The 17117-nt window shown below is 63.6% G+C and overlaps 1 protein-coding gene across 6 annotated transcripts; it reads right to left on the reverse strand.

The window, feature by feature from the left end:
* Positions 1-2847: 2847 nt before the first annotated feature.
* On the reverse strand, positions 2848-8767 carry LOC121099451 (SLAM family member 5-like). Of its 6 annotated transcripts, none has more exons than XR_005831473.1 (8): positions 8513-8767; positions 6037-6129; positions 5306-5647; positions 4695-4988; positions 4447-4566; positions 4268-4348; positions 3604-3711; positions 2848-3473 (listed from the first exon to the last, which is right to left on the reverse strand). XR_005831473.1 is itself a non-coding variant. In XM_040618374.1 (8 exons), the coding sequence occupies exons 1-8, from the start codon at positions 8583-8585 to the stop codon at positions 3429-3431; spliced, it is 1167 nt and encodes a 388-aa protein (XP_040474308.1). In that variant the 5' UTR covers positions 8586-8760; the 3' UTR covers positions 2848-3428. The 6 variants fall into 6 exon arrangements, 4 of the variants coding, with proteins under 4 accessions (XP_040474308.1, XP_040474310.1, XP_040474311.1 ...); XR_005831472.1 differs by having other exon boundaries at positions 3587-3711; positions 8513-8766; XM_040618374.1 differs by having other exon boundaries at positions 4257-4348; positions 8513-8760.
* Positions 8768-17117: the final 8350 nt, after the last annotated feature.

Genomic DNA, 17117 nt, shown 5'->3' on the forward strand with positions numbered 1-17117 from the left:
CCCCTGCCAGCATCCCCAGCGGCTGGGTACCACACGTGGGGTGGGGCTGGGGGGATGCTGGGTGCTCGTGGGGCCTTCCCAGCATTGTCCCGTGTTGTCCCAGTGTCACCCCACGCTGTGCATGAGTCATCCCCGCGATGGGACCAGCCAGAGCTTCTCGGAGAGGATGGGGATGCTCTCCCGACCACGCCGGCACTGGAGTGGGGCTCAAAGCAGAGCAGGTTTGAGTTTAAACCTACAGAAAATGTCCCCAGGGGTCCCAGTGGGGACAGGGACCCTCCACCCAGGGCCATGGGCCAGCTCGGCGCTGAGCTTTTGGGGTGCAGCATCCTGGGGTGACAGCCAGATGCTCCCAGCACCAGAGCTGCCCACGACGGGGGACGTGGCTCTGAGATACCAAACGCTGCGAGAAGCCGGTGCAGGGGACAGAAGGACAGATGACCACATCCCCGCACCACAGGCCTCATCCTGCACCCTGGCTGTGAGCTTCCTGCGAGCTTCGGGGCTGACTCCAGCCTCTCCCCTGGCTCTCCACAGCCGCCTTGGTTTGCCAAGAGGAAGGCGAGGGGAACCCCACGGCCGGCAGCCAGCAAACCACACGCATCAGCACAGCATGGCCATGGGCACCCCCAAACCCCACTTTAGGGGATGTGCTCACAAAGGAGCGAGGTTGGGAGGGGGATTCATTCGTGTACCACAGCACCAGGGGCTGGCAGGGCGCCGCGCTCGGTGCAGCAGCCGTGCATGGTGATGGGGAGCGAGATGACGGTGCTGCCGCATCCCGGCTGTCCTGGAGCACCCAGCTGGTGGGTGGGTAAACCCCCGGTAGTACCCAGCCCTTGCCCACTCGCTGCACCCATCCAGCATTTTCCAGGAGCCCCGATGGCCGCAGGATGCCAAACTCGCCGTCCCGAGGCAGCGGGAAGGCAGCCGTGATGTTGCAGCACAGCCGGAGCAGCCTGGGGCCAAGCTGCCCTTCGGCCTCCCTCTTCCTCCTCAGGGAAACACACAGGCAAACAAAGAAGGAAGGCAGCCCCTCCTCATCTTCCTCCCTACCTCACCAAAATTAATTTTCATTCATTTTCCCTTTCCCTCGGGCGGGCTGGCCCAGCCGAGCGCACCCAGCAGCAGCCACGGGGCAGAAGAAAGAGCAAACAGCCCCAAGGTGCCGGCTCTGGGGTCCCCACCCTGGGGTCCCCACCCTGGGGTCCTCACCCCAGGGAGCAGAAACCTCTCGGGGGGTCAGTTTATACCGAGTAAAGTGAGGAGAGGAGGGTGAGCAACGCCCTGAGCGTTTCTCCCATCGGCTGCAAGCCAGCAGCCCCCGCTCCCCCACCCAGATGCTGCTGGTACCCCGGAGCATCCTTCGCCGAGGGAAATCCTGTTCCCATCCCTAATATTTCATGGATTTTCTAAGCCTCCCCCCCCCGCCCCCAGGTTTCATTTTGCAACTGGGACGCAGAGCTGTGCCCCCCAGCTTTCTCCCACCGGTCGCTGAGAAACAGGGGTCACACAGAAATGGGGGTGACCAGCATCGGACCAGCCATGGTCCGCCCCAGTGTGGCTGCTGCCCTCCCCTCACACCTACCTGCCACCGCCAGGAGCCAGAGCAGCAGCCAGGGGACACGGGGACATGGGGGCTGGGTGACATCCCTGTTGCTCTGACGCTGCTGAGCTCGACACCTTGGTCCTGACACCTTGATCCTGACCCTACATACCGGTTTGGAGGGAGCGAATGTGCAAATCCACCCACCGAGAGCAACAGCACCTTCTGGGGGGAGCTGGCAACCAAGGGCACGGGGGGACCCCAAGTCCCAGCCGGTGTGGCATGGCCACGGCTTGGGGTCGGTGGGGTCCCTTCTGGGTTTGGGGCTGGTCCCCAAAGCCCCTGGGCTGGTCCCCGCTGCCCAGCCCTTGTTTTTCCCCTGGAAATGGGGGCGATGAGCGTGGCGCACCGGCACAGCCCCAGGGCCCTGTCCCCGCTGTGGGGTCAAGCTGGGGTGGCTGCTCCTGTTGGGTGCTGGTTGGGGGCACAGTGTCCCGCATGTCCCTCGCACCCTGGGTGTGCTGTTCCTGGCACCCGGGATGTCCTGTCCCCTGCACCTGGGGTGTCCTGTCCCCTGCAAATGGGGTGTCCTGTCCCCTGCACCCAGGATGTCCTGTCCCCTGCACCTGAATGTCCCATCCCATGGAAACGGGATGTCCTGTCCCCTGGAAACGGGATGTCCTGTTCCCTGCAAATGGGATGTCCTGTCCCCTGCACCTGGGGTGTCCCATCCCTTGGAAATGGGATGTCCTGTCCCCTGCACCCAGGATGTCATGTCCCCCGCACCCAGGATGTCCTGTCCTCCATACCCAGGATGTCCCGTCCCCTGGAAATGGGGTGTCCTGTCCCCTGCACATGGGATGTCCTGACCCCAGCTCCAAAGTTCTTTCCCACTGGGGGCTCGGCCAGTTTCTCCTCGCCAGCAGCAAAGCCTTTGCTTGAGAAGCTCTGGCTGAACCAGACCCCCCCACCCAGCACCAACAGCAGCCACGTCGAGGAGGAGCAAGGTCTCTGGGGACAGCCCAGCCTTGTCCCCACACTGGCTGTCACCCCTCGGGGCTCCCAGTGGGTCCTGGCTGTGATGGAGAATCAGGCTGTGAGACCCCCTGGGTTTTGGGGGGCACGTGGGGGGGCCGGGCTGGGGTTTCTCAGGGTGCAACCCCAAACCTGGCTGGTTTGCACGGCCCGGGGATGCTTTTAGTGCGACGGGTCCACGTGCAGATGCACGGAGCGAACCAGGCGTGCGGGCACGTGCCCGCCGGTGCCCACGCGTGCCCACACATGCCGTCAGCTCTCCCCTCTCATCTCACCAACATTTATTTTGCTCTTTTTACAACGGCGGGAGGTCTGGCCGAGCGAGGGGCCCCGTGACAGTAGGTGCTGGACACGGCAGGCAGTGAGACACCCCCTCTATGGGGTGGGGGTGGGGAACAGTGGGTGCTTCTCGGTGGAGCTGCGCAGGCAACGGTCCTTTCTGCATCCCTCTGTGGCCCCGGAGATGCCACCCAGGTTCGCTCCGGGGCTGGGGAGACACCCCGGTGTCCCCCCCCATGTCAATGTGGCAGCAGCGGAGCTGGTGGGCAGGTCCACCCCGCGTGGGCATCTCCCCACAGAGGGAGCATCCCTCATCCCAGAGCATCCCGGGGCATCTGGGGACAACGGAGGGGTCCCCCCAGCTTCGCCACCGTTGCCACCACTCGTTTTTGCCTCGGGCCGGGATCCCACTCCCCAAACAGTCTCGGGGGGGCATCAGACAAGGAGGTTGGAGAGAAACCGAAGGGTGGGGGGGAAGCGTCGGTCCGGCTGTCGCCCCGAGACGGTGCCTCCCATCCCCGGAGCCAAAAGGGGGGCTGGGGGGGTTGGATTTGGCACACAACGCACTTTACAGCCCTTCTGGGAAATCCCGATGCTCCGGCTCTGCGGGTGCCTGCGGGAGACAGGACCCCTTCAGCCTCAGCAGCGGGTGGAGGTTGGGGGGACCCCCCATGCAGACCCCCAGGGTGCTGGTCCCCTTTGGGGGCAGCCCCCCCCCCCCCGCACCTGAGGGCCTATGTCACCTCCTCGGCTGTGTCCTCTGGCGCCCGGCGGATCTGCTCGTAGACGGTGGTGACCGGTGCTTTCTGCGGGGGGCTCTGCTCCTGGTTATTTTCGGGGTGACCCAGGCCCTGCAGCAAAAATTGGGGGGGTGGTGAAGGACCCCCTGGCCCCGCTCCCCTCCCCAGCCCCAGGAAGCCCCCACAGGATGCTCTGCCCCAGCACAGAGCCTAGCCTGCACCCTTAGGTGTCCTGTGGGGCTGGGACCCTACTACAGCAGGGACCCCGGTGTGGCCAGGACCCCCACAGTGTGGCTGGGACCCCCAGTATGGCCATGGTCCCCAGTGTGGCCAGGACCCCTGGTGTGGCCCAGACCTCTGGTTTGGCTGGGACTCCCAGTGTTGCCATGAGCCCAGCGTGGCTGGGACCCCAGTGTCGCCAGGACCCCCAGTGTGGCTGTGACCCCAGTATGGCCATGGCCCCCAGTGTGGCCAGGACCCACCATGTGGCTGGGACCCCCGGTGTTGCCATGAGCCCAACGTGGCTGTGACCCCAGCGTGACTGGGACCCCCAGTGTGGCTGGGACCCCAGTTTGTCTGTGACCCCTCAGCATGGCTGGGACCCCCCAGCACAGCCCTCCCTGGGCAGCAGCCCCCAGCCCCCCCGGGGGCCTCACCTGGTCATTACCTTCCGGGGGGCTCCGGCGCACGATCTCGGCGTACTGGGGGTCGGAGGGGCTCTCCTCGGCAGGCACCGTGGGGGTGGCAGCTGCAGGGGAATGGGGTGTCAGGGGGGGCCGGGAGACACCCCCCTCCCCGCTTAGCCCCCCCAAAGCCATGCCGGCGCTTAGGGGGGGCTTCACTTGCCTGGGTCTGCTGCCTTCTCGCTATTCATCCGCCAGCACCAGAAGGCCCCCCCCAAGCTCACCGCCAGCAGGATGAGGGTCAGGACGATGTACCCCGACTTCGAGAAGGACGTCTGTCCCCCTGGGAGGGTGGAGAGAGGCACTGAGCGGTGCCAAGACCCACCCCCCCCCCAAGGGCTGCCCCCCAGCCCCGTGCTGAGCCAGCTGGCTGGTGTGGGACCCCCGACATGGCTGGGGTGAGGGTCTCACCTCCACTTTGGCAGATGGCTTGCAGGTCGAAGAGGACGACCTTCTGGTCGGCGGGGTTGCTGACGGTGCAGGCGTAGGTGACATTGGCGGCGGTGGGCGGCAGGGCCAGCCGGAGGGTGGTCCCATCGGGGGAGAGCTGGTGGCGGTCGGAGGTGGGGTCCCAGATGATGCTGTCCTTCTTCCAGGTGACGTTGACGGCGCCTTTGCCGGCACCCTGGCACTGCAGCGTCAGGTTGCACCACTCCAGGGTGCTGGCCAGGAGCTGGCTGCGGGTCCGGGGGCTCGGCACCGACTCTGCGTCCGATGCGGGGCACGGATCAGCACGGCACGGCAGGGATTTCTCCACCCCGCTCATCCCCACCGCCACGCTTGTCCCCGGCAGGGCACGGCATGGCCACTCCAGGGACCCCTGGAGTGGCAGGATTTGGCCCTTTGCAGAGCTTGAGGGGCTGCAAGCACTGGGGTGCAAAGGGGTCTAACCTAACGCTGGTAAACCCCATCATCGCTCCGTGCCTCAGTTTCCCCACCGGGAAAGGGGTTACTGCTCGCTCTCAGGGCTTTCTATTTTTGCCCCCAGTGCCTCTGCTGAGCGCCAGCGTGCAGCCGCTCACCGTAGACAGAGAGGTTGAAGAACTGATCCTCCACCAGCGCCGGGTGCAGTTTGATCCGAGCCCCGTAGACCCCGCTGTCGCCCCGCTCCAGGGCCACGATCCTCAGCGCCGTCTGGTTGAACATCTCCAGCCGGTCCTTGAAGCGGTCCCTGGGGTCGGGGCGCTCGAAGCCCCCGGGGCCGAGCTCTGCCACTTGAATGGTGGCGCCAGCGCCGGCTGAAAAGCTCCACTCGATCTCCTTCACCGTCTTGTTGGGGGGCAGAGCCGGGGACAGCACCACGGACCCCCCCAGGACGCCGTTCACCTGCCGGGGCTGTGCCCTGGCTTGGCCGAAGAGGAGCTCTACAGACAAGGCAGAAAGTCACCAGGTGTGTGGGGACGAGATGGGGACGGTGGGGACAAGATGGAGAGAGCGAGGGAGAAGACGGGGAGAGCGTGGACAAGACGGGGACAGAAGGACCCTTCGGGGGGAAGAAGCAGCATCTCCCTGCCCTGACGGAGCCTCCTGGTCTCCTCTTCACCAGCTGGTCCCTCTCCAGGCTGGGGACGGGGATGTCCCCCCCCACTAGAAGACCTCATATCCTGATGGAGCCACCTCCTGCTCCGACAGGGAGGGAAGGATGCCGGGCTTGGAGACTGGTTGCCAAAAAAAAATAATCAAGCATCTACTGGTTCAGATGCGGGCACCCATCTGAACGCTGCCGTCCCCGGGGCTGCGGCCGGGCTCTCACCAGAACATCGCTCCAGCAGGCTCTGGGAGGAGTTCCCAGCCAGCATCTGCAAAACCTCATTGTCCGCCTGAAAACGCACCTCGGCCAAGATGCCTACGAAAGATCGACAAGGGTTAAGGCGATGGGGGAGAGCGGGGATGGCTGGGGAGGGGGGGCCCTGGGGATGCTGGAGCAGCGGATGGAGCCACCTCCAAGGTGCAGGACCAGGGTGATGCCCGAAGGGATGGAGTTTGCTGCCTCCAGGCCAGGCAGCTCCCCCAGCCCCAGGGGAGACTCCAGCCCCTCCACCTAAGCCTCCACTCGGATTTTTTAATTTTTTTTTTTGGCAGCATCGACAGCTCTCTGCAAAATCACGCCAGGAGCTGCTCGGCACCACCTCCCTCGCTCCTGGCAGCTCCCGCCTACCTACAAGCTGTCTCCTCTGCCGGCCCCGGCCCCCGCAGCCCCCCACGCCCCTCTGCCGTTGGGATAACAGCCTCCTCTTCCCCCAGCCCTGGTCCCACGCCAGGAGCGGGATGCCCAGCCTCCGGGATGGCGAGGGCGGGGTGAGCAGCTTTGCCCTCATCCCGGCTGGGATGTGTCCCCCACGACGGCCGGGTCCAGGGGTCCCGCATCACCTTGATGCACACACCCCCTCGCCTCCCCTCCACTCCCCCCACCCGTAGGAGGCAGAAGCAGATGTGCCTGTATATTAAAGCAGCTTAAACACAGACATCTGAGTGTTTAGTTTATATAAAACCCTCCAGCAGCCCCACATTACAAGCTGCCTCTTTGCTTTAGCAGAAGCGCTCCTCGTCGCTGGAGCTTTTGGTGCTCTGACCCTGCTTATCCCAGGCTCGATTCCCGTTCTTTCCAGCAAATCTTAAACCTCAAGGAATTTCTGACGCTTTCCTGGGTGACTGCGAAGTTTTTGGGGCCAAGTGAAGCCACCCCGGCTGTGGACACCGTCGCTGCAACGGCTCTCGCTGAGCCTAAAGGGAGGGTGCTGAGCCTGTGCATGCGAGTTGGGGATCAGTGGGGTGCTGAGGGAGAATCTGGGGGTCTCAAAGCACCGGATTTGGGGTCTGGGGGGTGACAGCCACCACCCCAAGTAGCAGAAAGGATCTGGGGGGGGCCCTGCAGAAGCTCATCGAGCTTCTTACGGGGAAGCTCGGGCAGATGCTCTTCCCCCATCCCTCGCTGTGGAGGCTGGAAGTGCCCCCCGTTAGCTGTGCCCACCCCCCCACCACACCCCCCCCCAGCACTGCCCACCGTGTTTAACCCAGGGGCTGCCCGCCCAGGGCACCGCAGCAGCATGGGCAGCGACACGAGCATCCTCCCTGCACCCCTCCCGGCGTTTTCCACCCTCCCGTGGCACATCCGCGGCTCTCGGGGGGGGTCCCCGCCGGCCGCCCCCGCACTATTGTAAGAGTGGCTGGAGGAAATGACGGCTGGGAAAAGCCGACTGGTGCCAGGCCTCCGCCGAGCACTGCCGCCGCCTCGCCTCCCCGGCATCCTCCCGGCTCATCCTGTTTACCCCAGGATTCGGGGGACCCCAGTCCCAGCAGCCCTGACACCCCCCCCCGCTCCCCCCAGCAGCACCTGGAGGGTGATAAACACGTTGATGCTCGATGCATCGCTGATGCCTTCAGCACCTGGATGTGCCCACCCCGGCTCTCCATCGAACCCCCAAAACCCGGAGCCACGGGGCTGCTTTCCCCCCACCCGGGGTTTATTCACCACCTTTTGCTCTTTCTCATCACTCCCCCCATCTCCACCACCCTGCTACGCTCTTATCAAATAATTTTGATCAAAGCGAGCAAGCTGGAAAACTCCGAAGCGTCGTCAACAGCCTATTTTCCATCTAGCTGGGTCAGATATTTGTCATCAGCGTGGCAGGGCTGGCACCTGGTGTCACCGCTCCCCTGCCTGCTGGCTGGCAACAGCCCGGCGAAGCTAATTAATCGTTAGGAAGATAACCCCCCCACCCCCCCCGCCGCCGCTAATCTGCCCGTACTATTAGATGCTTTCTGTAGGAATCGGAGGTTTTATGGGAATTATTAAACGTGTGGATTAGCACGCTGGGAATTAAGGGGATTCCTCACTCCCGCTTTACGTAAGGAGCTGCTTCGCAGCTGGAGCTGGCACAACCCCCGGGGGGCTAAAAGGGCTCTGTGGGGTGACAGCGGCCCCCGACATAAGCTGAGTTAGGAGCGAGGGGACCCTCGCAGGGGGGCTGGAGCCGGGGTCCTCCCGGCTGCTTGGCCGCCGCCTCGTTACGAAACCTCTCATTAAGGCTGACCCGCTGAGCCAGCCTTCCAGAAAGCACCTCGGCTCGGAGGGGCAGCGGGGGTGGGCTGCAGTCAGCCCGCAGCAGGCAGGGAGAAGGCAAGGATGGGGTCGGCATCCCTGCCCGCATCCCACCCCGCTGCCAGCCCCCTGCCCGCGGGCTCCCGTGGGATGCGGGCTCAGGGGCAGCGGCCGCCCGCGGACTCACCTGGGCCGAGGCCGAGCAGTGCCAGGAGCAGCGAGGGCAGCCGGGCTTTGCTCCTGGCCAATTCCCCCTCCATTTCTCCTCCTCGGCTCTTCGTGTGGCTCAGTGGGCAGAGTCAGCAGCGGGAGAGACGGGGAGGAGCAAAGCCGCCTCTCGCTGCAACCCGTAGGAAGCCGTGCATCGCAGGGCACAGCCAGCTTATTAATTAGCTCGCCATAAATGATTAGGTGGCTGGGGGAAGCCTGCGGTACCCGCGCTACCGAGGATGCTAAACCAGCGTGGCGGGGGCTGCCGGTGACCCCCCGACCCTGCGGCATCCCTCGTCAGGCTGGTTCAGTGCCCGGATTAATGCCGGCAATGCCCGGCACAGCCCTGCCAGGCTCCCGCTGGGATGACCAAGGGCTGGTGGAAACTGGGCATCCCAGTAGCAAGAGCACTTCTCTGGAGAAGTCCAAGCAGCAGGAGCATCCTGGAGCTGGGTGGTGGGAGCACCCCCAGCTCTGCTTCTAGCGGTGGGGGTGGGGGTGGGTGTATGGGGGTACCTGAGCACCCTTGGGGACACAAAACAGCACTGGAGGGGATGCCCCCGAGGGGATGCGAGGTCTTGGCTGAACCACAGGGGACACACCTGGGGGACCGATGTGCTGGCAGGGGCCGCTGGTGGTGCCAAGGCAGCCGTGGCCCTGCCAAACTGTCCCCATGGGCTGCCCCTGGCCCTCACACACCGCTGCCTGCTCAGGGGGCTGCAGACACCCCCCCCCCCCCCAGCCCTCCCAGCCACGATTTAGCAGCCCTGAGCTGCTGCGGGGGCTGTGGCTGGGAGGAAGCACTTTCCATTAGCAGCACAGAAAGCTTATTTTTTATTTAAAACCTCCAGAAGCTCGAGGTTGAAAACAGGGAGGGAGGAAAGCTGCCTCCGCAGCAGGGCTGCTCTCTGCAGCGGGACCGAGCGGAGCGGTGGGGACGGTGCTTACTGCTCCCCGCCTACAAGCAAAAATCATTAACCTGCACCCAAGGGACAATTAACTGCAGCTCTAATCTCGGGGTGCCTTCAAACAAGGATCCTTGACATGCTGGGGAAACTGAGGGAGGGACACAGGCTGCTTGTGGCCAGTGAATGCTCCAAAAATGCCCCTCGGGGTCCCCCCGAGGGGAGCGGACAGGCGAGCAGGGGCTGGACACGCTGCCCACTCTGCTAGTTCCTCCCACGTCTTGAGGGGAGAGGGGAAATGAAAATCACTGAGTTGAAATTTCCAGCTAACGGGGAAAACCGCCCGTCCCTTTGAGAGCCGAGGAAAAGAAGAACTAGATGGCTCGATGGCACGAAGGTCATCCAGACGGAGACGGGGCTCCATGGCAGGTGCTTGCCAGGAATGACACTGGCTCTTCTGCAAGGCAGGGGCTGCCTCCTGCCAAATCCTCCTGCCTGTGAACCGGTGACGAGGGGTTTGACAGGCTGGGACACCCCCAGCGAGGTGAAGCATCGCTGTGCCGGACATCCCCTGTGGTCCCCAAGTGATGGGGAGATGGGCAGCACCTCACTGGGGCTCGTCTGGCCGGGTGGGCTGAAGGCATCAGGCTCAGGACTTTGGGAGACAGCGGGTCCATTACTCCTCCAGTATTGCACCAGGAAAAGCTGCTGGCTCGGTCCCCTGCGGGAATGCCGGGGTGTCCACGGGGGCCAGGGGAAGGACACAGGGTCAGTCCCAAGGCTGTCATTCCTATTGGCACGTGCTGCTGCCAGAGCTGGGATCATCCAGCTGTGGAATGGGACGTGGTTCTTGGCAGAGCCCATGGCATCGGGAGCGGGGCAGCGCCGATGCAAAGCGGAGAGTGTCAGCAAAGGTGGGCACGGCGGCTGGAGCCATCACCACGTCACTCTTCATCAGGGACGGTGCTGCGGAGGGACTGGGGACAAACTCCAGCGTGGCACTGGCATGTGCTGCCAGGAGCACCACCGCAGCCACGCCGGACACTGTCCCCTGTGACTGGGGAAGGGACCCAGAGAGGGGATGCCCGGCTGCCAACACAGCCCTTTGTGGGGCAGGGGGAGCTCCTGGGTGCCCGGAGATACCAGGAGACCCCCAAAGCCCTTCACCCTCCCCTTTGATCCCTCTCCTCCGCTCCAGCACACCCTGGCCAGCTCTACAGATCGGCTCCTTTCCTCCAGGAGATGCTGAGCCCTGCGGGTAAGGGTGCTGTGTGGGGAGCCAGGCTGCACCCCAACGTGGAGCACCCCACTGCGGAGGGGATGCACCCTGACACCCCCTGGCTCCCCCCAGGGTTTCATCCAGGCGACGTTTCCCCCTCAGCACATGGCGCTGCAGCACGAGGCGGCACCAGGTCAAAAGCAGCCAGCTCTGGATTTTGGGGTCTGGCAGCAGCTCTGCCGTGGGAAGGGGTTACACACACCGGGAAAAACAGGTCTTCCCCGTCTCGGGGACATCAAAAAGGCTGGCAGCAGCCAGGATGTGGCCCAACAACCAGCATCACCGCAGGGCCCAGCCGCATGCCTCGTGCCGCAGCCGGCTGCCAGAGCTGATTAGCTCAAGCCGGCACGGCCACAGCGTGTGCGGGGAGCTGGAGCCGGAGCCGCCGACGTGCCGGCTGGCCTCGCTTCGGCAGCTGCCGCTCGGCGGGCGAGGAGCAGCGGACGCCTACGTGCCATGCCGGGGGCGAGCAGGGCGCTGGGGTGCAGCCGGTGCCTGGCTGGTGCTGAGCAGCGCTGAGCCCCGGGTGGGGGGCAGGGATGAGCGCTTGTTTGCAGCCAGGAAAACCACATCATTTGCCGAGAACTCAGCTTGACGTGACCATAAATTGTCGCTTTGCACACATGCAGTGTGTGTGTGTGTGGGGGACTACGGGCACGAATCCGTTCCCAGGGCTGGAAACATCCCAACTGCATTAGCAGAGGGGCCACACGTGCTGGCACTCAGCACCAAAACGGAAGAATTTCTGCAATCTCCATCCCTTACTCTGCAACCACCCACCGCAGACGGAGAGGTTGAAGAACTGATCCTCCACCAGCGCCGGGTGCAGTTTGATCCGAGCCCCGTAGACCCCGCTGTCGCCCCGCTCCAGGGCCACGATCCTCAGCGCCGTCTGGTTGAACATCTCCAGCCGGTCCTTGAAGCGGTCCCTGGGGTCGGGGCGCTCGAAGCCCCCGGGGCCGAGCTCTGCCACTTGAATGGTGGCGCCGGCGCTGGCTGAAAAGCTCCACTCGATCTCCTTCACCGTCTTGTTGGGGGGCAGAGCCGGGGACAGCACCACGGACCACCCCAGGACGCCGTTCACCTGCAAGGGCTGTGCCCTGGCTTGGGGTAATGGAGCATCACAAAAACGGAGCAAAAGAGGTGTTAAGGGAGGTCCCAGGAGCCCACTGCCCTGGCCCTCGCCCCATGGCTGCAGCCACAGGGTGATGTGGGACCCCAAAACCACCCGCAGCCTGGTGGGTGGTGGGACGCTGAGCTGAGCCTTCCACCCCTGGCCATTCTGCAGACCCCTCCCTTGCCACCCTTCACCCACCTGCAAACCAATGGCTCCAGGCGACGCCGAACAGGCAGCCCTGGCGCCCACCCGTCCTCCACCCTCGCTACCTCCTCACGCAGCTGCAGATGGAAGCACAAAGCCAGGGGTTCCACAGTTACACCCCGCTGTCTAGAAACAGGGCGACCCCCCCACGATTTCACACCTCACCTGACTCCGCAAGCCCTGCCTTCACCCCCTGCCCTGCCATCCCCACGCTCGCAACATCAGTGACACTGAGGGGACACTGCCGGTGCCCCCCGCCGTGCCCCCCAAGCACAGCCTCTGCCAGACGGCAAAGCAGGGAGAGGTGACTCGGGGTGGGAAATGATGTCCCTGCACCAGAACCTGGGTACCCCTGCAGGCCTGGGGGTGCCAGCCTGTGTCACCCCCCCTCAGCCAAGCCTCAGCGAGGGGGTGAGGGAGGTCCTGGGTGTCAGAGCCCACTTCTCTTTTTTCCCCTGTCGCTGTCACAGCGGCTATGACGAAGCCTGCTCAGAGCGTGGGCTCAGAGCAGCAGCATCTCCTGGCAGGGGGACACCCGAGGGCTGGATCCAGTCCTTGCCCACCAGGCCCCCAGCCTCTCCTGTCTTTCAAGCAGCCACATTCAGGCCGCCTGGCATCACCCCGCAGACGCTGGCCCCCAGGCAGCGGTGTAGGCAGCTGCCAGGCTCCACCACTCGCTTCGGCTCCTGAAATAGATAGAAAAGTGCCAGGGCCACGGAACCACCACACACACCATACACCCAGGGCACAACCATTTCTGTCCCTGCAGGTGACAACCCGATGACAGAGGGGTTCAGGGGTTTCCCCACTGCTCCCAGTAAACAAGATCTGGATGGAGAAGGATGCACCTGTACCCCAGGGATGGTCACAGCTACATGTCACCCACTGCAGATGGAAAATGTCATTGTACAGAGATCCTCCAGCTCCCATGGGGCTGCACCAGCCCCGGGGCTTGCTTTCAGCCCCCATTCCAAGCGCTACCCCCGCTGCAGGCACCCCGTTACCGCCCTGCCCCAGCGCAGGGTCAGGATCTCACCCCACACACCTGGGGCTCCCCCCCAGCACTGCCAACTCCTCCCCCCCCCGAAGCACAAGGAGGAACCCAGGGCCAAGACAGCCCTGCGGGGCACAGACCCCCTGGCAAGCTGATGCCAGCTCCCGGTTCCCTCCGGCACAGGCTAGCGACCGAAACCCACTGAAACCCAGGAGGGCCTCAGCAGGTAGCACAAACTGTGGGTACCCACGCCCCCTGCAACCACAGCCAGGGCTCAGCTCGCCAGTGCCAGGGCTGGGTCCCAATTTTGAGCCTCTGGGAGGGCCAGAGGCAGCCAAACTCACGATCTTAAGACCCTTTTGCTCCTCATAAAAAGAGTCACGACACAGTTAAAGCACCAAGGGCTGTCGAGTAACTCCTGCAGGCAGTTAAGTGCCCCTGCTGTGAAAGCGCACCTCGTGGAAGAGGCCGCTGCTCCAGAAATGGCTCCTGGAGGAGGCTGAGGACGCAAGAAGAGAAACACAGTGTTTTATTATTTAGCACCAACAGTTAGGGAGAGATTCACTCTCAGGGAGAGCTCCCTCCCAGGGCCAGGCCAGTAACGTTATTTTGCAAGGAGCATCTTTCCTGAGGGAGCCCAGGAATGTCTCCACTCCTATGGCTCTCGGGCAGGGGCCTGGCTCTGTGCCCACCCCCCCGCCAGCAGGTGCCATCACCAGGGCTGAGCAGCACCGCTGCGGGAGGAGACCCCGTGCTGCTCAGGGAGCGCTGTCAGGGGTCACCCAGGGACAAAAACCTATGGGGGGGTGGGCGGGTGGGTGAGGTTGCAGATGGAGGGGGGGGCCCTGCCCGCTTCAGCCAGCTTTAGGCTGTTGCCCTCCACGGAAAAGAATGGGGTTAGGGGGGGAGCAGGCGCCCCAAGGTCCCCAGTGCCCACCAGAGACCTGAGTCGCAGGCCCATGCCCTGGCCCCTCAGCCCCCCCCCAGCCCTGGGCCCCCCCAAGAGTCCTGGGGTTCAGGCCCAGGCCCCTCAGCACCTCCACAGTGCTGGGCCCCCCAGAGCCCCCAGGCTCAGGCCCAAGCCCTGGCCCCTCCACACCCCCACATCCTCGGGGCCCCTCTGAGCCATGGGGTTCAGGCCCCTCAGCCCCCCCAGCCCTGAGCGCCCCAGGCTCAGGCCAAGAGCCCAGCCCCTCAGCAGCCCCCAGCCCTGGGTCCCCCAGAGCCAGGTCCCCAGCGCCCCTCAGCCCCACTCAACCCCTGACCCCTCTGCACCCCCCCAGCCCTGGGCGCCCCCAGAGCGCTGGGGCTCAGGCTTGGGCCTCTCAGACCCCCAGCCCTGGGCCCCCCAGAGCCCCCAGGCTCGGGCCCAGGCCCCTCAGCTCCCCCAGAGCCCCAGAGCTGGGTCCCCAGCGCCCCTCAGCCCCACACAGCCCCCAGGCTCAGGCCCAGGCCCCTCAGCTCCCCCAGAGCTGGGTCCCCAGCGCCCCTCAGCCCCCCACAGACCTGGGCCCCCCAGAGCCCCCAGGCTCGGGCCCAGGCCCCTCAGCTCCCCCAGAGCTGGGTCCCCAGCGCCCCTCAGCCCCACACAGCCCCCAGGCTCAGGCCCAGGCCCCTCAGCTCCCCCAGAGCCGGGTCCCAGCGCCCCTCAGCCCCGCTCAGCCCCGGCCCCCCCGCACCACCCAGCCTTGGCACCCCAGGGCCCGGTGCTCAGCGCTCCCCAGCCCCACCTGGGCCCCCCAGCCCCCCTGGAGCCTCCGGCGCTCCTCACGCCCGCAGAGCCCGGTGCCCCGAGCCCTGCCTAGCGCCCCTCCACCGCCAGCTCCCCCCGCCCGCCCCGAGGGCCGCTACCGCCGGGCGCCCGGTGATGACGCACGAAGCGCCGCGCCTCGCGCCTCGTTCTCACCGAGCCAAATCTCGCGAGAGTCCCGAGGTTATAAATAGGCCCGCAGGGGAACGCGGCCCTCAGTGCCCGCCTGGCTCGGCTGAGGGGGCGGAGGAGTGTGTGGCTGTGACCAAAGGCCCTGGGGCCAAAGGTCCTGGCGCTGAAGGGCGTGTGGCTAAAGGCTGTGTGGCAGCTCGGGAGAGCCAGGGCGGGTGCCCTGAAGGGGCAAGGCCGAGGCCTGAGGCCTGTGAGGGCCGGGGCCTGCCAGTGAGGCCTGCTCCTGAGCTGGTGTTTTCCTTACGCCTGCTATGACAGCCCTTTTCTGGAGCCCACAAAGCGTTTGCTGTGGGCTTAAGTCAAGACATAGCCAGCGGAGGCTTTTGCAGGCCTGTCAACTCATTTTGTACCTCCATAACGCTTTCTCTGCTGCTTTGGGTACCAAGTCCAGCAAACCTGGCTTTGTACTGGATGCGCGGGGCTGGAGGTGCTGTTTGGAAGACCCGGCAGCTGTGGTGGTTACTGGAACAAAAAGCTGAAGACAGAATAAATAGACCAAAAGGCATACCAGTAGTGAGAGCTCTGCCACTGAGTCTTCATCTTAGATTGTTCCTTGTGTTTTAAGACCATCTGAATTAATGGATCACCTCTTCTCAGCCTTCACCACCTGGAAATCTTGAAGGAATTGCCTACAAATCATGTGTATACATTTTATACTATTATACAAAGCAGCGGCACATGCAACAAGACACTTGCAAGTCACTTCTATAGTGCACAAGCTCTATGGTGGCAGCTCACAGTGGCTATTGTGCAAATCCAGTTGCCTCCTTGAAGAGTTTGCTTGGAGGTTTGGATGTCTGATAGCTTCATAATCATCTTCACTGCTGAAGTTAATAGCTTATGGGAGAAATAGCTACAGGTGGTGGGTCTCGCCCTGCCTTGCTTCCCCTCCTTCCCCTCAAAGCAGCCGTCCTGCGCGGGGCAGGGCTGTGGCTGGGTGGCTGGCAGCTGTGTCACGCTGTCCCATGGTCACTGCCCTTGTCCCATGGTCACTGCCCTCGTGGTTTGCTCCTGCTGCTGACCAGGGCTGAGCTGGCCCTGCAAGAGCCCCGGGCAGGTGGGGAAACTGAGGCCCGTAGGCAGCACCTGCCTGTCTCCTGCCTGTAACCTTTGCTTTGCTGTTTCCTGCGTCTGCCTGTTTCAGGGGTGACTGCTGATGCTGGACACTGAGCTGGGGTGCTGGCATTAACTCCCTCTTTTCCGTCCTTCTGCTATGCAGAGGAATTCAGGGAACCTCAGCTGTCCCTTCGTCTTTCTTGCTCTCCAAGAGCTCGTGATTTATTAGGAACGAAATCAAATTATATTTTATCACCAGTCTGGGTAACAGAGGGCTGAAAGATTAAATTCCAGCATGACAACCAGCAGTGAGGGAAGGGAGGGGAATCATATCTCTCCCTGGTTAAAGTGTGGTATTATCGGGTGCTGGGCTCTGAGAGACAAATGACAGTTTTCTTGAGGGAATCTTTAATTATTTTTTTTTTTTACCTGCTGCAGCTGTCAGGGTGACTCGAAGTTAAATCGTGGCTGTCTGTACCCCTGGTAAACAAGCTCCAAGCTGCAGGGTTGCGTTTCTCAGCCTGCCTGGTGGTTTTGCTGGCATGGGGTAGATTTTGGAGAAGATCCTGGGACCTGAGGGCAGGTACGTGTTAGTCCCTGGGGTGGGGTGGGTCCTCCCCCCCAAAATGCAGGGATGAGGGGTTTCACCTGCACCCCCAAACTTTGGCAAAGATGCTCCCCTCCCACCTGCTGCCCCCCTCTCTGTCACACTGAGGGGAGAGTGGGGATGGAATCGAAATAAAATCACGCAGCCCGCCCCAAATTCCCATCCCAAATTCCCCCCCCTACTCCCCCGAAGGCTGCAGCCTTGGCGAGCCCACGAGGGAAGGGAAGCGGGAGGAAGAACAAGGCGAGAGATTTCTGTGCCGCTGCGAGGAGGCGGTGAGCCTGCTGCCGTCCTGGGGAATAAATTAGAATACATCTCGGGAATAAATTAGCCGGATGGCGAGGAGGGAAGATTTGTTTCCTGGGGAAAGGAGGCTGCCTCTTTAGCAAGGTAGAGACACCTCCAGGGCTTGGATTTCGGAGCTGAGCCCATCTCTTTGAAGCTGCCTGGCTTGGTTTGCGCAGCGGCATTCGAGTTA

The sequence above is a fragment of the Falco naumanni genome, chromosome 20 (assembly GCF_017639655.2).
Source record: "Falco naumanni isolate bFalNau1 chromosome 20, bFalNau1.pat, whole genome shotgun sequence".
Classification (NCBI taxonomy): Eukaryota; Metazoa; Chordata; class Aves; order Falconiformes; family Falconidae; genus Falco; species Falco naumanni.

Coding starts and splice junctions, on each gene's coding strand:
- LOC121099451 (XM_040618374.1), bottom strand. CDS start 8,585: ATGGAGGGGGAATTGGCCAGGAGCAAAGCCCGGCTGCCCTCGCTGCTC. Junction 6,130..8,512: donor ACTGCTCGGCCTCGGCCCAG/GTGAGTCCGCGG, acceptor GATCTTTCGTAG/GCATCTTGGCCGAGGTGCGT. Junction 3,712..4,256: donor CCCCGGAAGGTAATGACCAG/GTGAGGCCCCCG, acceptor TTTTTGCTGCAG/GGCCTGGGTCACCCCGAAAA.